General features: G+C 34.4%; 1 protein-coding gene across 1 annotated transcript; it reads right to left on the bottom strand.

Annotated features, from left to right (window-relative positions):
• Positions 1-29: 29 nt before the first annotated feature.
• On the bottom strand, positions 30-6,298 carry LOC145115857 (type 2 DNA topoisomerase 6 subunit B-like). The gene is made up of 14 exons (XM_079052216.1): positions 6,167-6,298; positions 4,924-5,036; positions 3,780-4,474; positions 2,635-2,661; positions 2,426-2,455; positions 2,115-2,308; positions 1,936-2,005; positions 1,600-1,788; positions 1,404-1,449; positions 846-974; positions 723-764; positions 575-637; positions 336-475; positions 30-248 (listed from the first exon to the last, which is right to left on the bottom strand). The coding sequence occupies exons 3-9, from the start codon at positions 3,831-3,833 to the stop codon at positions 1,438-1,440; spliced, it is 576 nt and encodes a 191-aa protein (XP_078908342.1). The 5' UTR covers positions 3,834-4,474; positions 4,924-5,036; positions 6,167-6,298; the 3' UTR covers positions 30-248; positions 336-475; positions 575-637; positions 723-764; positions 846-974; positions 1,404-1,437.
• Positions 6,299-27,497: the final 21,199 nt, after the last annotated feature.

Raw genomic sequence — 27,497 nt, 5'->3', positions numbered from 1 at the left:
ACTATTTTGGATGTGATTGCAGCCACCTATGAATATAATGACATGTGAAGAGTGAAATAAATAAGAAGGATGTATACATCTTTGTGTGTGTGTATATATATAATAGAAAATGAGATTTATGTCTATCTGAATACAACCTCGGGAAGCCTTGTGATTGTTGGTTTATATCCAACAACATACAAAGGAAGGATGTTATAATGTTCATGTTGTTCTCTGTTTGCATCTACATCTCTTGTGTATTGTTGAGTCTACAATGCCATAGAAGCATACATGAGCAATGGGGTATTTAAACTTACATGGCAACTAGATATCAAAGTATGATAGAACAATCATACCTCTTGCTCAATTTTTGAAGCAGAAACCATAACCCTTAGTACATCATACAAAGAGAGTCTGTAGCCTTGAGTCAAAACTCTGGCCAGAAATTTGGCCCCAAAAGTGCTTCATTTGTTCTTCAGATAGACTGAATCAAACCCTACAGTAATAATCAAGAAAGTTATCCACATTGATTAATGAATAAAAAGAACCCACAATAACATTTCATTTTTTTAATTGATAACGATGTTAAACAGACCTTTCCATAGGTCTTTTCACCAACAAGAATGGCTCTACAGTTGTCATGAAGTGCAATAGCAACCTATTCAAACTATCACTGATTAGACTCTTATCACTACTCTAATGAAAAAAAATTGAACACATAATATGGTTATATTAGTCCTCACTATTTCACTTGCACTAGCAATGTTTTTGTTCACCAAAACCTGCTATAAAAGAACATAAATCAAGAATTAGTTACCCATAGCTCCAAATTTATAAATAATGTTATTAAAGAAGGTAAAACTTACAATGATAGGAGCGGTAATAAGAGGCACTGTTTCAGCTACTATACTTTTTGCATTCTGACTTTCTCGTCCAACAGTATATATTACAATCTCCCCTTCATTTAAAAACAGTTTAGCGATTTCAATCCCCTCCTAAAAGAAGAAATTCCATTAACAATACAATCAGATGATTTACAAACAAAAATTGATTAGATTTATGCAAGTTTAGCTGCACTAATCCACCAAGATTATCTCTAAGATCAAGAATAAAGAATGAGGCACCCATTTGTTGAAGTGTCTTCATCGTTGTCAATATTTCCTCTTCAAGTTAGTTACTCAACAATAACAAAAAAATGGTAACCATATAATTACTAGCATAAAAGACAACATTAGATTCACTGTATCTTTTTCTTCAAAAGGTTCTGATCGAGGGAGTTTGTGCTCATTTATATGTTGTTTTCATTCTTTAAGTGCATTTTCATTTTATAAAATATATTTTTTAACAGCACTCGATAAAAAAAACAGAGCCAAAATGGGATTAACAAAATAGAAATGTTGAAGACGAAAAAAATAAATACATACATCTTCAGGGGAATGACACCGATCAGCTACTTCCTCAATTGAATGCCTGATAAAAGTGGTGATTATGTTACTTGGTCAAGTGTAGAGCACTATTATCAGGTACTTTAGTAGATTTTCAAAGTATAAAATATGAAAGTGAGATTTGTACTTTTTAAATGACCTTTTTACCCTTACATGAAAATTAAGGAACACAAACCTCAGATACCAGTCTTTCCCTTCCTTCAATATCAGCAAATACCTCCATTGGAGACCTAGAAAAAGGTTGACCATGATGTCTTTGACTAGGAAATCCAGCCATCTGATTCATCCATACTAGCATTGATGGAATTGGACCCCTGTTTAAGGTCAACAGCTTCAGGGAAAGGATCAAAGATACTCCTCTAACCTTGCATCAGGTCAAATGGATTAATTTCATCAACCGTATACCCACTATATGGTTGTTTTTAATACAATAGAAACAAATCAAAATACATTAGATCACATTATTTCAATTTCTTATCAAAAAAGAACACAAGGTTCAAAAGGTTCTCACAGGTTCTATTGTTGTTTCAGTATTCCTATAACTTTTGTAGACCTCCCCACTTACTACTTTCAAGTGATACCTAACAAAAAAAGCATTAATGCAACAAGATGAAAATGTGTGGTCAATAATAATCAGGTGATCTAAATAACACAGTTACCTTAACTAGATCTTATCCACTTACAACTTACTCGATTGTAAAGCAAGAACGGCATATACTATCTTTTTTATTCCCATGCTTGAGAACATAATCCACAAGGCCTGACTTGAGGCATTCAACATTTGTTTCTGAAGGTAAATCAATGCACTCATTTGCCACAATAACATTTGCACATTGGTGCTCAGGAAATTCTCCCTTGTCTACAATCAGTTCAATTCCAACCTTCTGATAAAACAAAAACAAATAAATAAAATACAAAGTAGAGTCATTCAGATTGAAAAATGAATAATGGTTACATCAATGTTTTCAAGAAAATCATAATAAGTTTGAACTGATACTTACAGGAATCTTCATAATGAGCATCTGCACATACTAGCAGAGCACAAAAAGAAAAATATTAGGTGATCTAGCCAAAAAGAATAAAAGATTATTGGGACTTTGTATTGTTGATATGAAACAACTAACCTTCTGGAAAAAGCAAGTAAATCTCACTCAAATGCACGGTTTAAATTTAAAATCGACAAATGCAATCCAAGAAGAATGATACTTACTGGTAGTGGCAATTGATATAACTCCATCTGCATGGAATAGCAAAGTTGTTCATCAGTTGATTATTATATAACAGATTGGAAGAGATCTCCAAGATTTTATGTTAGATTTTCTAAAAAGTAGCAAGTATCAATAGTTCAAAGATCTTTGTAGATCTAAATGGACAGAATCAATCACTTCCTTTCACACTCTTATAATAAGAGGTTAAAAACAAAACGGCATGATGATCTTCAGTATGATCTTCAGTAAACAAGTTACAAGTGTAACATATCCTTTGAGAGATCTAGAAATTTGTTTTCACAAAACCAGCCACCATAGCCCTAGGCAAGGCTGCTACCCATTCATCACGATTCAGATTGGTAGGAAGAGCACACAAAACATTGTTCAAAAGGTTCTCCTTAGTATATATAGCTCATGCAGACCGATTATGACCATCACATACTAGCAAAAGCGAAGTTAGGTGGGAGCATTACAAGAAATCCATCAACTACTACAATAACTTGCTCTTCCGATAAGATTTTTCTACCAATTAGATTTACACAAGTCTCATAAATAAGCAAACTTGAAAAGCTATTATATTGTGATCCCATCTCATAAGTATCATTAATTGATAGCAAATTGATAGCACACAGTAAAACACAATTAGCTATAACAGATCTGAAGATAGTTGACTAAACTCCCCCATAAACAATATATTATGAACATGCTGAAACAATTGTAATGAACCTACAACTGAAGTAAACAGCAACCAAACAAACCAGATAAAGACAAACTCGACATAACAATGAGCTTTCCAAATCTTACAACACATACATCAGAAAAACATCAACAGCCCAGCCATCCAAAGCTCTTAAAATAAGCTACAAAAGAACACCTCCTAAAAAACAACTCTAAACAGTGGCCCAAATAGCATCGAAATTCTAAATTTGCATAGATTAGAAACAATCTATTCGACTGCCCTATTGAAACTTCAGCAGATGACAAAGCCCTTTAATTTTCAGGAGAATAGAACTAGTGATTAGAAGGAACGATTCAAAAATTAAATAAAAAATTCACAATTAGATTTTCAGAAAGAATTATGTAAGGAGGAGCGGAGTGAGAGAAAAGAACTGTGAGTTTTGTTAAGACTAATACCAAGATTTCTTACTTGAATCTTTCCAAAACTGTATGTCCATCTCCTTAGTTGCCTCGTTTTCTTCATATTATATTATCAAGCGTGCCGGTGGTTGGTGCTTAGAAGAGCTAGAAGAATCGAGATTTGCTGAAAGATCTTGGGTTAAGTGAATCGGGGTCCTAAACCCTAGCTTAGTTATAAACAAGGTAAGGTCGGCCTTGAAGACAGAATAAGTGGTAACACCATCTCCCAACACACGTTGGCATTCAGTTTTGATCAATGCGAAGTCTTCCCTTTTCTTAGATTCATTATCCTGACCACAAGCAATCTCCGGCCTATCATCCTTTTGATTCGCCGATTGATGCTTCAACAACACCGACAATGGAACGTGCTCACTCTTATTGCAGGAAATTTCCTTGATCGCTTCTAGTATCCAGATTTATAAAGTCAAGCTTACAGCTTTTCCTATTCCAGCATGATATACTCGATAAAATCCTATAAGATCAAAAATAAAATCCTTAGCAATCAAACATTCTGAAACGATTGCCTTACATCTAACAAAAATCGAGTAAAATAAGCATCAGATTCAAAAGAATGACACAAATACTAATTTTCATAAGTCGTAACAACGATAGGTGCATTCTTCATGTTTCTTCTCTTTTTGTCTGTCTCAGAGTGACACTAGGGCTTGAAATTCTTGATCTTCAGAGTGACACTAGAGCAGAGATCTGATGAGACGATTAACAAGTAAGGTTAGAAGTAGCAGAGAAGCGGATCGGAGACGAGAGAGAAAGAGGGAGAGGGGAGAATTGATTGCAAAGATGAAATATAGAAAGAAGGCGGGAAAGAACAAGGCGGGTTTTCAAAATTTTGGGGATTTCGTTTTCCCCAATTTATCTACTAAAAAGCGCGTTTCATTAAAATTATAAAGCGACAGTTACAGATGACGCACATTTAAGATAAAGTGCCCTCCGTGTTTTTTACTTTTTTTCTTGAGACACTAATTTAAGGGCACGCAATAATGCGTGACGTAAATCCTTAAAAATTTTTTAGAGATGACACTATTTTGAGGTCACTCTCTATTGCGTAACATAAATCAGTGCGTGTCGTCAATTGCGTGTCATTAAAGGCTGTTTTTCTTGTAGTGATTCTAATATAATCATTATATAATTCATACATAGAATCCGTGATATATTTCTTTTTGGCCTCCACCCCCTTTTCTCCATAACGATCCTCAAGTAGTATAACCAAATACTTTACTTTGTTCTTCGGATCAAGAATCAAAGCAATCTACATAAAAATTGTTAAAAAAAATAAAAATCAGGAAAAAAAAACATGAAAAAATGATAAACATAACAAAAAAACAGAAAAACTGCTTTCTACATAATAAAGTTGTAAATTGTAAATTGTGTAGTGAATAAATAAATTGGAATGTGAATTATCATGAACATGCAATCTACATAATAAAGTTGTGTAGTGAATAAATAAATATCTAGAAGAGTTACCTATGATAATATGCGAATTGAATAAAAAGGTAATATTTATGTCTCTTTCCATTATTTTGAATATAAATAAACAATCAATAATTATGTTTTTCTCGTGAAGCAGATTTTGAAAAGGTGAGATTTTTTAATTTTTTTTTAAATTCTAAATACTAAGAATGACTATAAAGCCATAAAGGATTAGATATGCATTTATGCAACACCATTTTACTAGGATAGTAGGATTGGTTGAACTTAAAACAGAAAGTCAATACAATATCAGAGGGCCTTATTTTGTAAAGGTTTTCCACATTATAAGATATTTTATATATTACATATCTGTTCGTTTCTATGCATGATAAATTGTTTTAATTCACTCAATATTTATATGTTTGCAGGTTGATAATTTTGAGGATGTTGAATTGGAAAAAAGGCTCCATGATGCTAAATTATGTCTACCAAGTATTGTAAAAGCTCTAGTTCTAATTGCATTATGTATATGAACACAAGTAAAATGTTGTAATTAAAATCTTATCAAATTCTAATTTTGTCAACGTATTCTAATTAACAGGCTATTGTCATTAAAGCAACTGATTTCCCAGGTTTAAATGTTCCTCTTCCAGCAATTATGCAGGTATGCAATTTAATTTATTGGTTGATAGGGGTAAATTTGGTATTATCTTTTTTCAGGGTTCTTATTTTAACAAAGACTAAAGAATATCACCCCCAAAAATCAACTTCCATATTTTCCAAAAGGAACCCCCATCCCTCCCACTGTACAAAAGATATATTTACAAAAACTAAAAGGGACGATTGGGTGGAGATTCAATCGTGCAAAAAGGCAGGTTAGCAGACAACAGGATATCAGCAATTCAAGCATATTCAAGAATGAATCCCAAACGCATGCACACAGAATGCTTGAGGAATGTTTTCACTAACCTTTGAAGTCCAAATCCGTGACCACCTGATGACCGGCGAGGAGGCGGCGACGACTAGATGAAGTTGATTGATCGGTGACGATTGATGACTGACGAACGAAGTAGAGCGGACGAGGGTTTTTTTATGCAGAGAAAATAGAATGGGACGGATAAACTATAAAGGATATTATTTGGGCCATTATTTGTTAAATATATTTCGGGTAATCGGGTATACCCGAAACCCAAAAAACTTACCCTTTAGCCGACCCAAAAAAAAATCGGGTTACCCAAATACCAGAAAAAGTTAACCCAATACCCGATTAACCCGACCCGAATAACCCGATATCCGAAAAAATCGGGCGGGTAATTCGGATAACGGGTATTTTCGACAGGGCTAATTTGGGTACTATACTGCATTTCAGCACATCATACCACCCCCATACCTATGGACAGAGCAAGCAGCCTATTCAAACGCTAGAGGATATGCTCAGGGCGTATGTGCTATATTTTGGTGGAAGTTGGGAAACTTATCTTCCATTGGCCGAGTTCTCCTACAACAACAGTTAACATGCCAGTATTGATCGACCTCCCTTTGAGATGGTGTATGGGAGAAGTTCCGGACCCCTGCTTGTTGGGGCGAGTTAGGACATCAAGTTATAGGGAGTAATGAAGTAGTACTCAATACTACAGAATTCATACAGCATGTGCGCGGTCGGCCGCAGTTCACACAGATTCTATAAAAGAGTTATGAAGATCGGCAACGTTCAAATCTGAAGTTTTAGGTCATACATTTTGTGCTTCTAAAGGTTTCGCCTTGGAAGAGTGTTATCCAATTTAGGAAGTGGGGCAAGTTGGGCTCTAGATTCATTGGTATTTTCAGGCTTGTCGCCCGGGTGGGTAGGCTTGCGTGTCAGTTGGATCTTCTTACCGAGCATATTCAAATCCACAACACCTTTCATATCTCTTAGTTGTGCAAGTATTTAGTGGATGATTCCATAGTGATTACTTGTCACACCCCGCTAAAGCGGAAACACGAAGCATGACAGCGGTAACGGTTTCATAGCAAAAGTTAAAGATACATCACCATCATAAAAACATTTATAGTTTACAATACATATTTAAAGAAAACACATCCAACATAGGTCTCAAAATAAACATCATTTTTTCAAAAACTAGAAACACAAAAGCATTTTCCCACTTGATGTAGCATACTTATGATGATGAATCTTTCGACCACTTACTAATTATTTCCTGAAAAAGCATGTAAAACGAGTGTCAACTATAAAAATAGTGGGTGAGTTCACAGGTTTACAAAAATATAGTTTCATGAAACATAATAAAAGTTTTGATAGAAGTTTCCATAAAAAGTACATTGCTAAGATGAGTAAATAAGTTTGTTGCCATCATGAGAAATAAAGTTTGTTGCTAAAACGAGATACAAGGTTCGTATGTGCATAATGATTATATCATCAGTTCACAACCCAAGCCTAATGACCGAAGGTGCCCTCTTCTATGTCTATCGCTATAGGGAAATATGGTCAAATGCACTCAAGCGAATTGTGCGAGTGAGGAGTTGTCTACCTCCTAATAGCGCTATCCATAATAACCATGGGCTCAAATGAGTTAATGAGTTGTGTGTACTGATTCCAGGGACTTAAATGCGATAAAGCCTCATGAATTAACAATAGCATACATATACATAGCAAAATGTAGCAACCAAGTTTAATAAAAGTCAAATTAAAATACAACGAACAATAAACAATTTTTGGACATGCTTTTCCACCCCAAAATGTAAAAACCGAAAGTAGGGGAGTTGTAAATACTCACAATGTTTCAAGTAGGTACAAGTGGTGCCTTGGAATACACCAACGCCTTACTACCGGGATCCTACGACATCAAACGCACGCTAGTGAGTTTCTATGTCGAAATCTAATGCTAATATACTAAATTCTACATATAGAGAAATGCCATTTTTTTTGTTCTAATATTGGTTTTATATTAATTGGTTACAATTTTTCTTAAATGGTGAAATTTTATAACTTATGTGATTAAGACAATTTTGGATATTAATTTTCCAGATTTTTGTAAAATTAATTGAGGGTATTTACACACATTTAAAGGTGTTTTAAGCTCCTAAAAATCCAAAATATTATCAAACAGTTTCCAAAAATTCTCAAACTCTGCATTTTCATTTTAAATATAGTAGAGGTCTTCCAGAAATTTTCCCTTGAATTTTTGATGTGATTAACTATTTTTCCAAGTTTTTAAGCCTTCATAACAATATAAATTCGTGAAAAAATAGCATCCAAATGATACAAATTCCCAAACTTTTTATAATACTGCCATTAGACATACTTAAGCTGGGCAAAATATAAAAATGGTCTTCTAAACTGTTTAACCCATTTTTATGAGTTTTGTGCATTTATTCTAATAAAAATTGAAATAAATAGAAAACAGTTTCCAAAATCACCCAAACTTTTTGTATTACTGTTATTAAACATTCTTAAGCTGAGAAAAATATAAAATTGGATTTCTCAACTGTTTAACCCAATTTTATGATTTTTGTGCATTTATTCTAATAAAAATTGAAATAAATAGAAAACAATTTCCAAAATTACCCAAACTTTTTGTATTACTGTTATTAAACATTCGTAAGCTGAGAAAAATATAAAAAATGATTTCTAAACTGTTTAACCCAATTTTATGATTTTTGTGCATTTATTCTAATAAAAAATGGATTTAAGTGTATTTAATCTTGGGAAAATAGAAGAAAAATAGCGTTCAGAAAAGAAAAATCATCAAAATTTTTATGAGTAGAACTATTTTTCCTGTTTTTAGTCCATTTTAAATAAAAAATCGGGGAAAAATAGGAATGCATTATCAAAAATTCTGAAAATATTTTTCTGAGTCTTCCACATAAGGTAGGAGCTGCGAAAATTATTAGATACCCTTTTCAAATTCTATAAAGTGGTTTTATGATTTATTGGGATTAAACAAAAAGAAAAATTTAAAACCATACTAAACAGTAACAAAAATCGTTGAAACTGAATGATAGGTCATTATTTACCATAGGGGTCATCCACGAGTTTACCTAGGATTTATAGACCTCAGAAAGTATTTTATATGATTTATGGCCTTGTTTTCTTGTAACAATTTTAATAAATCAAGGAAATCATAAAAACTCTTGGGATTTTTCAAATCCTCATATTATCTTACTGGGATTCTAAGGAAATTTTGTTTTGAACAGAAAAGGATTTTTAGATTTTTTTTATAAATAAAATCATTTACATGCACTATTAACAATGTACTTTGATCATCAAGCTCTTTAGCTTGGTGTTTATCACATGTATCACGGTTTGAAGACCATGCATGGACATATTTTGTTCATAGTGATGTTTTCAAAGGAAAAACTTGAATGCACAAGGTAGATGAACCTTTAAAACTTGTAAAAATCCGTATTTTAGGGTTTGACATAGGTTTTGGTCCTTAGATTTCACCATTAAACAACATGCTTGTTGTTCTTGGGTGAAACCCTACCACCATCATAATCAAACTAGAAATTCATGGATATGTTCATGAATGTTCATAAAAAAATGGTGTAGAAGATTGAGAAGTGCAAGAAAACCTTTAAAACAAGAAAGAAAAGTGAGGGAAAATGAAGGATTTTTGTGATTACCTTGAATAACAACCCTAGAAGATGAAGATTTGAAGGTTGAGAGGTGTTCTTGGCTAGAGAATTTCATGGGTTTTGAGAGAAAATGAGAGAGTTTAAGTGTGGTAATTGGTGGAGTGTGAGAGAGTGTAGAGAGGGATGTGAAGTGTAAGAATAGATTTAATGATTGAAGTTTTAGGGAAAAGAGAGTATGAGAGAGAGGGTGGACGAATTTTATAAGTATAAGAGAGTTCTTCTCTCTCCTAATTCAAATTTATATAATTTCCCCTTAAATTTTTATAAAACCCCTCCTAATTTTTATAAAAAGGCTTCTTTATTTAATTCTTGATTTATTAAAAATCTTTGTTTTTAACTAATAAATTATTATTAATGTTTGATAATTAAATTTTTATGTCTTTGATAATATCTCATAACTTAATTATTTAATTTGATATAATGAGGTTCATAACAAATCTTATAGAGTTTTTAGGTTTTAAAGTTTATAAATTTTGATTTTTGGGCTCTTTAGGGCTTTTGGAACTTTGTTAGATATTTACCATCATATTAAAATGAAATTAGAAGATTTTAATTTATTTTTAGGGTTTTATACTCTTTTTCAATTGTAACAAATGTTTGGAGATCGTTCTAATTCAGGTATTGGCATTTCCTACAGTAGCTAGACAACTTACTAGAATCGTAAGAGTAAAGTATATTAGTCCTAGATTTTAGTTGGATCCTAGTTTATACAAGATTTTGACCTAATTTATACTACTAGGTCATGGAATGATGTGCATATATAGTTTATAAAAAGTTGAACGAGTCCGAGAATGACCTGAATTTGACAGTCGTCACATTATCCCCCACTCAAAAAAAATTTTGTCCCGAAATTCATTATATGTCATCGCTTGCCATCGTATGGAAAAAGTTGTGGATACTTTTCCTTCATGAGGTACTCACGCTCCCAGGTGTACTCCGGCCTGCGTTTTGAGTTCCATCGAACTTTCACAATCGGAATCTTACTCCGCTTGAGTTGTTTCACCTCTCTGTTAAGGATTTCTATCGGCTCCTCAACGAAATTCAGCTTATCACTGATCTTGATTTCCTCCAGAGGTACTATCAATGCTTCATCGGCTAAACATTTCTTAAGATTGGAGACGTGGAATGTGTCGTGAATGGCGCTTAACTCTTGGGGTAATTGGAGTTTATATGCCACCGGACCGATCCTTTCAATGATCTCAAAGGGTCCAACATATCTTGGGCTTAGTTTTCCTTTCTTACCAAATCATACAAGCCCTTTCGAAGGCGACACCTTTAGAAGTACCTTGTCTCCGACTTGGAATTCTAAAGGTTTCTGACGATTGTCTGCATAACTTTTCTGACGATCTCTGGCAGCTTTAACCCTATTCTTAATGATGGCAATCTTATCCGTTGTTTCTTGGATAAGGTTGAGTCTAGACAATTGCCTATCTCCGATTTCTGTCCAACACAAAGGAGAACGACACTTGCGTCCATACAATGCTTCATACAGAGCACATTGGATACTCGTGTGGTAACTGTTATTGTAGGAAAACTCGATTAGACAGCATTAGCTTCAGATGTCTAGGCCACACTTAGTGAACTTGGCATACAATTTCTGCTCCTTCAATAGCTCCAACATTAGCTTCAGATGTCTCTCATGATCTTCTTTGGTTTGCGAGTAAACAAGTATGTCATCGATAAATACGATTACAAACTTGTCTAGGTACGATCTACAGACTTTGTTCATCAAATCCATAAAAACAGCTGGCGCGTTCGTTAGTCCAAAAGGCATGACTAAGAACTCAAAATGTCGATAACGGGTTCTAAATGCTGTTTTATGAATGTCTCCTTCGGAAGTCTCAGTTGATGGTATCCTGACCGGAGATCGATCTTGGAGAAGTATGAAGCGCCCTGTAACTGATCGAACAAGTCATCAATTAGAGGAAGAGGATATCGATTCTTGATCGTCAACTTGTTCAGTTCTCTGTAATCAATACACATTCGGAATAGATTGTCATTACTGCAAGATGATGCTAAAGGAAGTTTCGTCAACAAACCAGTTAGTGATGAGAAGAAGAAGTTTGAGAAAAATGAATCAAAGTCTGACGAATCCAAAGTTGAGAAGAAGCTCAAAGGAGATTCCGGAATAGATTGTCATTACTCCAAAGGAGCAAATCATTTAGCGATAGATTGCATGATTCGTAAGAAATAAGAAAAGAAGAACAAAGTGAAGGACGGAGCATATTATTATGAGAGATTGGAAGAGGTTCGTGCAAAGGCGAAGGGGTTATATTTGGTTGTACAAGGAGAAGGAGAGGATGAAGTCCCCTATCAGATTTGGTCATCTGGTTCGGATGATGAGGAAATGCGTAATCCTACGCATGGTGCTATGTTCACAAAGTTTGAAGATGATAAGGACGAAATGGTAACTGGTCGATGTTTCATGACCAAATCAGGGGATAAATCACCGATAACAACTAAGGTACGTTCTATTCTTCAATCTTTTAACATTCCTTTGGAAGCATATGATTCTGAGATAATTGCTTTTGATGATTTTGTTGCTTATTTCGATAATATTGTTGTCTCTGCTAGTAACGAGGCAAAGAAATCAACTTCTCAATGGATAGAGGTACAGAAGCAGTTAGACTCTAAGAAAATAAAAATAGAATGTTTAGAGTTACAGATTACAAACATGATGTGTGATAGGGATTCGTTGAGTAGTGAAGTAAAATTGTTGCTTGCTCAACGAAACATATATTGTAACTCTGCAAAAAGACTTTATGGAAAACTAACTGCTTTGCATCATTCTTCTGATATAAGCAAGGAACAACATAGGAAGTTATTACCTTTTCTAGCTTATGAAAGAGAGAAGGTTGATAATATTTCTTATGATTGCAAGAAAAAATTGCTGAATTTGATCAAATTCCTGATGATCGATATGCTTATGGCTGAATTTGATCAAATTCCTGATGATCGATATGCTTATGGGATTTTTAAAATTGATGAATATCTTGATGCAAATGAATTAGTTGATATTGTGAATGATACCTTGACCAAAACTGAACAAATTAAAATTTTGAAAAGGACTGAGAATTCGACATCTGATTCTCAATCTAATTTTGCTGATATCGAAGATAAGTCTGATAATATTAGCAAAATTAGTGATATTGAGGATGTTGATTGTTCTCAGTTGTCTATCGTTAATGTTGCATCTAAGTCTAAAGGAAAAGAAAAATGTAAGGATTCGTTGGTTAAGATTGACACTGACAAACCCTCAACTTCAAAAGTTTGTGATTTCGACCATGTGAGTGTCAGAGATAGTCAAACAGACAGCAGTGATGATGAAAATGATGATGAAGTTTCACACAAACCCATGTCATCAAACAAAGGTTCGAAAGAAACAGCAATTCCACGAATTGTTGGTGATCAGGTGTATGGTGATACTGAAAACTTCGACAAAGTGATGAATGAAAAGGGTGCTCATTATCTCGAAACTAATTCAGTGGTGTATCCTAATTTCAAATGCACAGATGATATTGTTTTTCCAAACCAACTGTTTGTAACAACAGGAAATGTCGAAAACATCAAACCAGAGTTTAAGAAATTGGTCGAAGATGATAACAAACTTACATCTGATGAAGGATTCTTTTCGAATCAATGCACTATCGAAAATAACCTCACAAAGAATACATACAATTTTCAAAGACAAAAACGTCAACGAAAATGGGTTGAAAGTGAAAAGGTTGAGAAAGAAATTTTAAAACAAAGTGTTGTGAAAAATGAACAAGGTGTCAAAATTAATTCACAAGAATTTAAAGATCAAATTGACAAATTTTTCGAAAGATAATGAAATTTCAAAGAGACAAGCTCGAAAGAAAATTTTCTGGCAAACTGTTGAGTCTCGAAAGAAACAAAACAGTTTGACAAAGAAAACATTTGAAAAGAAAAAGTCTAATTTTGTTAAGACTATGTCTTCATCACATACAGACAATCAGAAAAATCCCGCTCAAATTAATAAATCGTTGTCTGAATCCATTCTGCAAACTAAATTTTCAAAAGCTAAACCACAAGCTAAAACATCATTTTCAACAAATGTCAATCATTCATCACAGAAATTTCAAAATCAAAATTTCACAAATCGATTTTCTTCTAATTCACAACAAAGATTTTCTTCAAATTCAGACTTAAAATCAACATCTTTACCAAATCATTCAAAGAATTTTCGAAACCGATTTTCTCAAACCTCAAAATTTGAAAACAAGGTTAAAAGTCGACATGTTGAAGAATTGCATCCTAAATCAAATGTTGATTTTATTCCATATAATCCAAATTTTCCAAATCCTTCTGGGAAACAAAAATTGAAAGTTTCGTACACTAAGGGTATGTCTAATGAGAAGAATTTCAACCATTGGCTTGAAGGAAAAGGAAGAATGTTTCAATCTAGAAAATTTTCCCAACAACAAATTCGAGAAGCTTATGAGAAGTATGTGAATCATTCTTCAAATGAAAGTTCATCTTCGAAAGAATCAAATGTTTCTGTAAAAGCTTGGAAACCAATTTCGAAGGTTAAGACAGCTGAGAAAACAACTGAGAAGCCAAAGGCGAAAGTCAGTGACAATCCTAAACCATCGAAAACTTATGTTTATGTTCCTTTATCTGATGATGTGGACTTAATTGATAGTTTCAAATCAAAAGTTCGTGGTTGGGTTTTAGGTTCTTCATTTCACTTTGTTTTTAAAACTAATTTCCAAGGACCCAAACAGCCTTGGGTACCTAAATTCTTCATTAATTGCAAGTTTTGTGTGACGAGCAATATGATGATAAATGGTATATTGATAGTGGTTGTTCTCTTCACATGACTGGAAAGAAGGAGAATTTGCGTGATTTTTGAAGTATACAGCATGCAAGAATAGTAAAGTTTGGAAACAATCATAAATGTCAGGTGAAAGGTTATGGTAAAGTCACGAATGGACAGTTTACCGTAAATCGTGTTGCTTATGTTGAAGGTCTTCAGCATAACTTGATAAGTGTTTCACAACTTGTTGTGGGCACTGGCAATCAAGTGGTGTTTAATGAAGAGGGGAGTGTTATTTCAAATATCGAAACAAAAGAAGTGTTGCTCAAATCCAAACGTTATGGTGATATGTTTACTCTTGATATCAAACCAATCGTTGGAAAACCTTCAGTATGCCTACTTTCGAAAGCTTCATCAGATGTTAGCTGGCTATGGCATAGAAGCCTTTCTCATTTGAATTTTCAAAATTTAAATAAATTGGTCATAAATGATCATGTTCGAGGTTTACCTGTTTTAAAGTTTGACAATGATACTTTTTGTGCAGCTTGCGAACAAGGAAAACAACATCGTCAAGGACACCCAATTACCATTGACTCAAACATTGTTGAACCATTGGAACTTCTTCATATTGACTTATGTGGACCATTAACTGTTGAAACACTCAACAAGAAATAGTACATTTTAGTCATTGTTGATGATTTTTCTCGATTCACTTGGGTTTATTTTCTCAGGTTAAAATCTGAAGTAACTCAAACAATGATCGATTTTATCAAGAAAATAGAGAAAAGATTAAAGAAGAGTGTGTGAAGGATCAAGAGTGATAATGGAACTGAATTTAAGAATATTGTTCTTGATTCATTCTTAATGGATAAAGGAATTTCGCATAATTTCTCGTCACCATATACACCACAGCAAAATGGTGTGGTTGAAAGATGAAATCGTTCACTTTGCGAAGCGGCAAGAACGATGCTTACATATGCGAATCTTCCTCAATATATGTGGGCTGAAGCAGTTTCGACAGCTTGTTTTACTCAAAATCGATCTTTCATTCATCATCGTTTCAACATTATTCCTTATGAAATAATTAATAACCGAAAGCCTAATGTCAAATTCTTTCATGTTTTTGGGTGCAGGTGTTTTATAATGAACCTTAAGGATAATCTTTCGAAATTTCAGTCTAAGGCTGATGAAGGAATATTCTTGGGTTATTCTCATAATTCGGTTGCTTATAGAGTGTTGAATAAACGAACGAGAAAAGTAGAAGAAACGTTTAATCTCACTTTTGATGATTATTATGTTAAAAGAGTTGAAAAACATTTTGATCAAAAACCGATTATTAATGAATCAAATGATGGATCTGACAATTTTACTTCATCCGATTTTGACTATGATTTAATTTTTAGTGTTCCTGATAGGGCTGTTGATGCCGAAGTTCATGCTTTAGATAATCAAATTCCTGAAGTTTCAAAACATTCTGATGATTCGACATTAACCTCTGAAAATCATCCTGATGGCGAAAGAATGCAAGATGCACATGTAGAGGGGGAGCACTTGGATTCGTCTTCTAATGTGGAGGGGGAGCATCCTTTAGAGGGGGAGAAAAGGAGAATGGATAATGATGTTAAGGGGGAGCATCATGTTGAGGGGGAGCAAAATAATCTAATAATGTCGAATAATGATCATAATGAAATTTTTCATGATTCTAATGACAATGTTTCTATTGTAGGATCTGAAAATGACGAAATGTTTGAAGATGCACCGTTAGATTTTGATCCAGCATATCCACCGTTAGAAAAATGGACGAAGAATCATCCACAAGAGCAAGTGATTGGAAATCCACAAGATGGAGTTTTAACGAGAGCATAGATTCGTGCAAAGAATGAGGTACTTAATGCTCATCAAGAGTTTTGCATGTTTAATGTTTTTATCTCGAAAATTGAACCTAAGTTAGTTAAGGATGCAATGGGACACTCTATGAAATCTGAATTGGCTGAATTGGAAAGAAACAAAGTTTGGAGGTTAATTCCTAAGCCAAAAGATGTATCGATTGTCGGATTAAAATGGATTTTTAAAAATAAAACCGACAAAGATGGTAATATTGTTCGAAATAAAGCTAGGCTTGTCGTAAAAGGGTATTTGCAACAAGAAGGTATCGACTATGAGGAAACCTTTGCCCCAGTCGCAAGACTTGAGGCTGTTCGAATATTTTTAGCCTATGCAGTACACAAGGACTTCGATGTGTATCAAATGGATGTCAAATGTGCATTTCTCAATAGAGAACTTGAAGTAACAGTTTATGTCGAACAACCTCCAGCTTTCGTAAGTGACGAATTTCCTAATCATGTTTATGTCTTAGATAAAGCTGTGTATGGGTTAAAACAAGCACCAAGAGCATGGTATGCAACTCTTACCAATTTCTTAAAACAGTCAAAATTTAAACAAGGATCAGTTGATCCCACATTATTTCGAAAGAAAGTTGGGAATCATCTTATGCTTGTTCAAATTTATGTTGATTATATTATTTTTGGCTCAACTGACCCTGCTCTGTCTAGTGAATTTGAGAATTTTATGAAAAGCCAGTTCGAAATGAGTATGATGGGAAAAATTAGCAATTTTCTCGGAGTAAATATTCATCAGAGCAAAGAAGGCATTTTCATAAATCAAGAAAAATATACGAAGAATTTGCTCGAAAAGTTTGGAATGCCAAATAGCACGAAGTTAAGAGTACCAATGGCGGTCGGAACAAGACTAACACCTTCGTTAGATACACCTGCTGTTGATCTTACTTTATACAGAAGCATGATAGGTTCGTTACTTTACCTCACGGCAAGTCGACCTGTTGTTATGTTTATGTTTGTAACTGTGCTAGGTATCAGTCAAATCCTCGAGAACCACATCTCACTGCAGTCAAGAATATTTTTCGTTATCTCAAAGGCTCAATTTTGTTAGGATTGTGGTATCCTTCGAAAACAGGATTCTTCATACAAGCCTTCTCAGATGCTGATTTAGGAGGTTGTAATCTTGATAAGAAAAACACAAGTGGTGGTTGTCAATTACTAGATGGGAAGTTAGTGAGCTGGCAATCGAAAAAGTAAACATGTGTTTCGATTTCCACAGCAGAAGCTGAATATGTTGTTGTTGCAGCTTGCACTTCACAAATCATTTGGATTCAAAGTCAACTGCGTGATTATGAAATCAAGATGAAGAAAATTCCGTTGTATTGTGATTCACAAAGTACAATACACATTTGTCACAACCCTGTGCAACATTCGAAAACCAAGCACATTGCTCTTTGTTATCATTTTATAAAAGATCATGTCGAAGACGGCAATATTGAATTACATTTTGTAAAAACAACTGACAGCTTGCTGATATTTTTACAAAACCATTGGATGAAAAATCGTTTGTACGAATTTTGACAGGTTTGGGAATGATAAATGCAAGTTCTGTTCCAGGACGAAATTTGCAAGAATGACAAATTGATGATGAAAAAGTGTTGATTCAGAGGCAGAAAGATGTATTCAGAGGCTGATAGTATTAAGCATTCAGAGGTTACTGTTCATATTAAGCGCTTCGACACGCTTCGTTTTCGTGAATCTGGATATGCAAATTTTAGTTAGTTTGGTACAATCTTTCCTTTACAATTTTCGTTAGTTTTATTTTTCGAAAAATTTGAAAACACAAAAATATTTTCGTTCTTTTGTTTTGTCTTTATTTCTTACGAAAAATCAAAAATCCAAAAAGATTTTATTTGTGTTTTGTCTTTAAATTTTCGAAAAATCAAAAATGCAAAAATATTTTATTCTTGTTTTGTCTTTATTTCTTTCGAAAAATCCAAAATCCAAAAAGAGTTTATTTTTGTTTTGTCTTTAAATTTTCGAAAAATTAAAAATACCAAAAAGATTTTACTTTTGTTGAGTCTTTTCTTTTTCGAAAAATCAAAAATAACAAAAATATTTTTTTTTATTTGATCTCATATTATTTTTCTAGTTTTTGTTTTGTTGTAGATTTCCATGATGATCATGATTGGTTTATGCTTGCAGTTCTAGGTTCAAGTATTTTTTTTTCGAAAACTTTGAACTAGTTAGATTGTCCCTAGAAGCATGCTGCAGCATGTCGACCAAAACCTCTTTTGACTCAATGTGTGTTTTGAAGCCTTAATGAAGTTTTCATCACGGAAATTTCTTCCCAATCAGGCTGTATTCACATTAGTCCATGAGCTACCTGACTCTTCTCATTGGAGTTAAGAGTTTACTGCTTGGTACAAAAATAACAGAGGTACATAATGTTTCGAAAAACCAATCTTTTTCATCAAAACTTTCTTACACGAACACACAATATGACATATGTCCAAGAGATCACTGGTCAAACCAATCAGGATTTAGACATATCAAACTTCTGTGTTAATGATCTACAATCATGAGACCGTGATGAAAGTGAAACCCAAAATATCGAACTCATTTAAGGAATTAACGGGGAACTACGTTCCAGATTTTAACGAAACAATCGTTTCTGTAACAACTTTCGAAACTCCAAATCATATTTAATTCTTTTGAGTGATCTTGATCAAATATTCGAATCCCACGATGTTTGTTACCCAACAGGATCCAACACAAATTTTTTTCCTTGAATATGATTTTCGTGTGACTTTTATTAGCTTTCGAAGTTACTTTCTATATTTTTTGCAAAGCATACATGCCCCTGACTACACTGGTCATACATGTAATTTCTGTTACAATTACTCACATTTATGTTAAGTGTTGACATGTAATGAAATCTTAAACCACCCAAAAAGCTTGTCAAAAAGAGGCCCTTCGATACTTCTCTACTAGTATTCGATTGTAATTCACGGGAAACCACACAAGCAGTTGATTATCTCTCTTGATAATTAACGAAGTAATCTTTGCCCGAGATTTAATTGCTTTTATGTCGAAATTGTATTTTTCGACATCACAGATCCAAAATTTTCGTTAAAATTTCTTCTTATCTTATTTTATTGGCACACTGCACTCACGAAATCCTTGAGGTTCTGAGTATTACCAACTCAGGCTGAAGATTTCACAACTTTGGCATATGAATTCGTTTTTAAACCCACAAACTAAAGAGCCCAACCTCAATGCCGAAGGTTTTTGGTACTGTTTTCATGATACTCACGAACAGTCTGATGTAACGGTTTGGCAACATGGCCCGATTTTCAAGGTACTTTATCTGACATACCAATTACAACGGCTAGTGGAACGAGTGTCAAGAAAAGACGTGGCTTATACTTTACTGAAGTCGTTTGGAATTCAATTAGGGATACATATATAAAGGAAATTAAACATTCCTTTATATTTTACGCATTCTAAAGAAACTCAGATGAACAAAAAGCCCTAATTTTCTTCTGTTCATCAAAGCTTTCAAAGTTCTTAATGGCTACCACTCAAACCACAAACTCTGAAGAAGTTGGTTCTCAACCAATCATGAAGATCCAAAGCACTAATTACCAGGTTGAGGGTAATGTTTCGTTGTACCCTGAAGAATTGCAGATGTTGATTGTTGCTCTACAACATTCTGGGCTTGCTACTGCTATGTTCAATTATTTTGTTGTTCCGATGATATAGCTATCCATGGCTGGTTCCACTGCTTCTTACAGCAAAGCCATGGATGTTATCACTTTCAATCTTGTGAATGAAAAGAAGTTCCGACTCACGAAGAAGATATTCACTAAGATTCTGGTAATCCCTAACTCGCCTCCATTCTTTAAGCCTACCAATGCTCAAGTTATGCACATGTTTAATGAGATGGGTCATCAGCCACCACTCACCAAGATCAGTGATTTAAATAAATCTGGTCTTCCTTGTATTTGGAATTTTCTGTTTGGCATATACCTTCGTTGCTTGACTGGACAAAGTGTAGGTCTTGACAAAGGGAGAATGGAAGTATACGCAATGGTTGCAGGAATCTATTATGATTTAAATGTGGACTATGCTACTCAAATGTGGAAGGAGTTCATCAAAAGTGTTGACAACACGAATGTGGTACAGGGGATTTCTTGTGCTCGGTACTGGAGCTTAATACTTCAATATGTCTACGATAAGGAAGGGATCTCAGTTCCAGCTGATGAACCAACGACTGAATTCTTGACATATCATTTTCCAAAGTCTGTGGAAGATGATTCTATAGTGTTTCAAAATGTTGCAAGGATTCCTGATGGGATGCTAAAGAAGATTGATCCATCGAATTCTGTTCTAGTTGCATATTTGAAACAAATCAATCCTTCTGTTATTACTGGTGTTTTGTTGTCCCAAGACAAAACTGGTTCATCCAAGAAATCGCAGAAAACCAAGAAGGTGGTTAAAGAAGGTGTTGATAAGAAAAGTCCAAAGAAAGTTAAATCTAAATCTCCAAAAAAGACTGCTGATAAAGAGACGGAGTCAAAGAAAGGTGAAAAGTCTGTGGAAAATGGTGTTGCTGAATCTTCGAAGAAATTAATCTCTTCGAATCTGGGGTATTCAAGCGATTAAAGAAAATGTCTCATAAGTCATAAACTTCCTCAGAAGATCAATCTCAACTTATTCGCAAAGCTCAATTGAATTGGAAAGGGGTTAAAGTTCGTGAGATTCCCGCTCATGTTTCTCCTTCATCAAAGAAACGAAGAGCTGAAGATGTGGCGAAACATATTTCCAAGAAGATAAAGAAGATGAAATTGGTACTTCCAGAATCATCTTCAGAAGACACTGAAGAGGTTCCTGAAACACCCGAAATTGATCTTTCAAAGAAAGTTTCCATTCCAGAGAAGACTCATGTCACACCACCCGAGGATTCGTTAACCAAGTCATTTAATGAGGAGGTTTGAACCTTAGACATCACTACACACGTATCTGATACGCATGTAAATGTCATTATGGGTAAAGGAGATTTGAAAAAAGGCATTCCAGTTTCATCTCAAGGTATTCCTGAAACCTCTTCAATTGAAACTTTAGTTTCTTTACCCCTATTTATCATTCCTATTACTCAACCCACAAATTCACCCACCTTTGATCATGTTATCAATCATCCTTTCACTTCTTTGTTCTCATCTCAATCCACTGACCCACCAAAACCACAATCTGATGATGAAACAGATGGAGGAGGTTTCGGAGGAACGTTTGAAGAATTACATTTTGATTCTGAGGAAGAAGATATACTAGATCACATGTTGATGTCTGGAAAACAGTTCAAGATATTGAACAGGAAGCTTAATTCGATAATTTAGTCTCAAGCCAATGCAGGGGGAAGACATTCTGTGTCTTGTCTTGAAATTGATGTGATGCTCAAAGCTCACGAAACTAGGCTATTTAACAAACTTTCTGGTTTGATTCAAGAATCGGAATCTCGAATTCTTGAGAAGGTGGATCAGAATGACAAGAATAATGAGTTACGTGTCAAGTCTCAATCTTCGACGTTTAATGAAGAAGTCAAAGATTTTAAACGAATGGCCAAAGAACGTCATGTGTTGTTCGTTAAAGATGTTAAGCAGGTTCGGGAAGATGTGAATTTTAAGCTTCAAGAACTTCGAGATGATATGGAAAAGAGATTGATGTGGTACAACAAGATTATGCATCTCTCAATCAGAAAATAGACATCATTGCTGATGTGGTAACAAGTTTGTCACGTTGTATGAAGCGTTGAGTCCTCAAATTACTCAAATGTCTACTCAAGAAAGTACAAGCTTAGCTCAAATCACCACTCTGTTGACTGAGTTAAAAGCTTTAATTTCGAAGTCTGGATCATCTCCTCTGATTACGCCAGAATTTTTGTCTCAAAAGTCTACACTATTCGAAGCCATTCTTCATAAACAATTGGCCCCATTATCTCGAATCACCAATCTCTTACCAACGAATGCCCCACATGTTATTACAGGGGTGGAAGGGGGAGAAAGAATGAAGGTTGGTAAAGGAGAAAGTGCATCTGGTGTTGCAAGTGAAGAAGTGAAGGTAGTTGGCAAGGTCTTCACAACCCAAATTCCGACATCAAAACCAAAACCAACTGTGTCGAATGCTGAGCCAGTAAGTTCGACTATTGTTACTACAATTCCAATTACGAAAGGCATTGTAATTGGTTCAGCTGGTGAAGGGGGAAGTGAGTCAAAACCAAAGGAAATGGAGAGAAAGGCTGGGGTAGAGGCTGAAATGGAGAGACAAATAACAAGTATTCTGAGGCAACGGAAAAATGATCCAAAGCATATGAATAAGGGAGATCCAAACAAACTTCACAGTACGAGAATATCGAAGCCAGGGTGTCATACAACAAAAGTATGCATTCGAAAAGAAGCCACGAAAGAGTTATTCTATCGAAAATTCCGATATGAATCAACTTGATTTTCCGATCAATGAAATGATGTTCATCACTGCTCAATATAAAATCATCGAAAAGTTTCCAAATGAAGATGATTGTCTTCATATGAAAATCAGATTTCATGCAGTTGTGGGAAAGGAACAAGAGGAAGTATGGTCACGTGTGAAGATAAAAAGGGTGATAAGCATTACAAAGGAAGTGATGTTTGAAAACATGATACATAACTTTCGTTATCATGTTGTGAGAGCAAATAATGTTTTGTGTGATTTTTCAGTTGCTGATTTTCCCTTAATGAATCTTAGTGATTTGATTCAAGTTGCCCTAATTTTGAAAGATATGGATGCTTCTCAACTCCAAGGAAATGACAATGAAATTTTGAGACTGGGATTGGGTCACATCAAAATTTTCATAGACAGTTATTATGATTGTCTAGCATTAACGGATGTGGAGTTATCAACAGCCTTGGGAAAAGAAGTGGATGTAGCTATGGAAGTTTCGAAGTCTCAAGCTGAATTGAAAAAGTATGCAGATGGTGAAATATGTTTGAAAACCATGGGGTTAGTGTTTTCGGGAAAAGATACGAAAGGGAAAGCTAAAAGGTTTTTATTCCAAACTTCAGAGATTGAAAGATATACAACTTTGCAATATACGAACTTCATTGTTTGTATGAACAATTGCAAGAAGAATAATGAAGGGGATAAAGCTGAGCTGAAGAAAGTTATAACTTGGTATTCGGAGTTTAGAAGGATGATGCATTTTGCTACACAGATTCTCACAAACTGAGAAGTTCGACACGATTACAAAGGGGGAGATTGAAGAGTAAAATATATTGTAATATGTCGAAGTCTATGTAATAGATGTTTCGTTAGTTTCTTATGTATTTGCTAAGGCATCTTTTGTACAAAGCGTCATGTTTAGCCTTAGTATTTTTTGTACTTTCAGTATTCCTATAAATAGGAGCTGGACTTAGAGTTTAGTTAAGAGTGGTAGAGAGATTTCCACTCATTGACTATCAATTTGTACTCTGTGTTCATTGAAAGTAATAGAGCTGAAACCAGATCATATTTACATTCGGTGTTCATTACTTGTTTACTCTGATTTTGATTCCATGTCTCGATTACTCACTTCTACAGTTCTCCACGACGTGACCATGGATTAATCACGAAGTGGAAACATGTTGAAGTCAGCATTGACTCTTGACTTTTTGACCTTGTTAACTTTTGGTTAAATTGCTAGTTCTAGAGTGTACACTAAGGTGTGACCTTGTGTGATTCGATAGGTGGGTTGTAGCACCTGTTTTGTGACACTGAGCTGAGACATGTCTGACTTCATGAGTGACTTCATGAGAGAGGTAAGTCTTATCACTATAGTATGTCAGATACTAGCTGTCTTTATGACTTTTGCATTGTATGTTGGATGGGTCAGTTTGTATGTTGGGTAGGGCCCGTTATATGGGTGGGGCCATTTATATAGATAGGGCCTGTTATATGTGTTGAAAAATGTTTTTGTATGTGACCTTGTATGTGAACATCACTGAAATAAGACGAGCTGTTTTTATGTTATCTAACAAATATTATCAATTATTTCAGGTTGTGTGGATTCGTGCATAAATGTGAAATACAAAAATACGTGAATGACAGAAAACGCATTGACGAGAAAAATTAGCTGTGCGACTGAACAGTTTCAACAATATATATATATATATATATATATATATATATACACACACACACATACATATATGATATATATATATATATATATATATGTGTGTGTGTGTGTGTGTGTGTGTGAAAAGTCAAAAGGAAAAGTCAAAGAATTAGAAGCAAACCCAATACCCACTTTTTTTTGCTACTACTCCTACTACAACTTGCAGCCATTCCTTTTATAATACAACTCAAGTAGATGAAGATATTTGTTTCACCATATATATATATATATATATATATATATATATATATATATATATACACACGTGTGTATGTAAAGATTTGTGTGTGTTTTCATTTGTTGTTTTGTAACACTTCGTACAACATCACCAAATACTCCCCAAGAACATCACCATCTTCATCTTCTTCAAGAACAAGATTAATTCGTGGAGAAAGTGAAGAACACCAAGATCAAACAACAAGAAAGTGAAGAACACTAAGATCATCAACAAGCTAAATGAAGAACACCATCAACCATCTTCATCTTCTTCATTGAAACTCAAGGTTCTTCATCTTCACCACTTTTGTTCATCACACCATTCACCACTAAAACACCTCCCTTACATCAGAACACCAAAACACAACCATGAAACACCCCAAAACCTTCTACATCAAGATCAACAACAAAACCCATCACTATTCATCATCATCTTCATAAAACTTTCACCACCTTATATCAACCTCCTTCCAACCTCTAAACAACCTAGAAAACATCCTCAAAACACCAAAACACCATTACCTTAGCCAAAACATCACAAACAAACCTTACCTTCAAACCACAAAAAATCCCAAAACTGAGTTCTGCGTGAACATGGCCCGTGTTCAGCATTCCTAAATCAGACCCGGCCCGTGTACTCATTTGTTTCCCTTTGATATCCTTGAACACGACCCGTGTTACTTTTGCCTAAATCAACACGACCGGTGTTCAGGATCTTGATCAAGAAAACCTTCCAAAACCCTCCTACATGACCCGTGTTACTTGTGCCTTATCTTACACGACCTGTGTGCATGTTTTTACCAAGAAATACCTCAAATACAAATACATAAACTTGTGTATTTTGTACTTTCATGAAAACAACATGTTTTACATAAAACTGAGCTTTGGATGAACTTTTTGTCTCTTATCAAATACCGGATTGATCTTTGAACAAATAGGAACAAAGTCTATTAAGATCTCGTCCAACTTTCGACCAGTCGTTCCATTAGTCCAACTTTCGACCAATCGTTCCATTAGTCCTACTATCGACTGGTCGTTCCATCAGTCCAGTTCTAAACTCGTTCAGTCAACTTATTGACGAACCTACTTAATATATATTTATATAGTTATATACTTTATTATAGCTTTATATAATTTAAATACAGTCATTTATATTATTTATAACTTTACGTCATTTAAATACAGTCATTTATATTATTTATAGCTTTACGTCATTTAAATACAGTCATTTATGTTATTATAGCTTTCAGTCATTTATAGCTTTCATATTTATATTTATTCCGCAATTCTTTTTCTTTATATATATCTGCATCTTATATGTTTAACTTATATATCTGTCACACAGTAACTGGTATCCGAGCCTTTATTTGTGGTAATCAAATAATATATTTTCAACAATTCATACTGAAACTTTGTACAATCTGTATGGAGAACTTCAATCATATGAATCCTCGATTGAACCACCAACCACTACAGCTTTTGGAGGACCACTTGCTCTTGTGTCCACATCTTCGCAAAACCAAACACCTTTCAACGATCAAAACATCAACAATTTTAATGAGACTACATCTTTTCAAAACCAAGCCTTCCAGTCTAATTCGAATGATGAAGCAAACTATCAACAACTGTGTGCGTTGGTTGCAAACACAAATCTCCAGAGATTTCTCCGAAATAATGGTCAATCAAATTTTAGACCAAACTTTCAAAATAGACCATCTTTTGGACAAAACAACTCAGGTTTTCAACCTAGACCTTACATTGGACAAAATTCTCAAATACCTTCCTTCCATAACAACTCAAACCAAGGTTTTCAAAACCAGGGATTTCAAAACAATCCCAACTCATGTCAAAATAATAATCCAAGCAACAGTTTTCAGAATCAAAATAGAGGTTTCCAAAATCAAGGTTACAACAATCAAAACAATGGTTTTCAAAACAACCAAAATTTTGGATTCCAACAAAACCATTCTCAACCTTCCAAACATACCCAAACTCAAGCACTGAAAGACTTCTGATTAAGAGTCAAAAGGATGACAGTGATGAAGAAGTTATCATTGGTCACAACTGCAAAGGAACAACTCACTATGCTAGAGAATGCCGAGCCAAAAAAACCAAAATCAAAGACTCAGCATACTATGCTCAAAGAGTCGACGAATTGAAGAAACTGGAAAACCAAGAACAGCAAAGAGCATTAATGGCAATCCATGAACCAACAATGGAATACTGGGCAACTTCTGACAATGAAGCTGACAATGAACCAGCACAATCAAACTTCTGCTTCGTAGATGGTGTTGATATACCTTCAAGAGATCCCAACGTCATCGAACAGGTATGGTCTATGATCTCTGAACTTGGTTTTTCCAAAACAATTTTTGAGTCCCACATAACCAAGATTGAGAAAAGTCTGGAAGCTGATCTCAAAACATATCATGACACAATGGCCAATTTTGATATTTGCAAATCTGAGTTACAAACCTTGCAACTCAAATATGGAGAATCAACAAGAACAAAAAGCAAATTGGAAAGAGACGTTGAAAGAAAATCAGAAGATTATAATCACGTCTTGGAACAATTAAATCAGACCCTAATACAGAAAAAGGATTAGGAACAAAAAATCAGTCAGTCATTTCTTCTGAAATAAAC

The sequence above is a fragment of the Lactuca virosa genome, chromosome 5, assembly GCF_052849685.1.
Source record: "Lactuca virosa cultivar CGN04683 chromosome 5, Lactuca_virosa_CGN04683_v6, whole genome shotgun sequence".
Classification (NCBI taxonomy): domain Eukaryota; kingdom Viridiplantae; phylum Streptophyta; class Magnoliopsida; order Asterales; family Asteraceae; genus Lactuca; species Lactuca virosa.
Note: the sequence above shows the minus strand (reverse complement) of the source record. Positions and strands in the feature narration are given on the sequence as shown.

Coding starts and splice junctions, on each gene's coding strand:
- LOC145115857 (XM_079052216.1), bottom strand. CDS start 3,833: ATGAAGAAAACGAGGCAACTAAGGAGATGGACATACAGTTTTGGAAAG. Junction 2,309..2,425: donor TGCTCATTATGAAGATTCCT/GTAAGTATCAGT, acceptor TTGTTTTATCAG/AAGGTTGGAATTGAACTGAT. Junction 1,789..1,935: donor CTGAAACAACAATAGAACCT/GTGAGAACCTTT, acceptor ACCTGATGCAAG/GTTAGAGGAGTATCTTTGAT.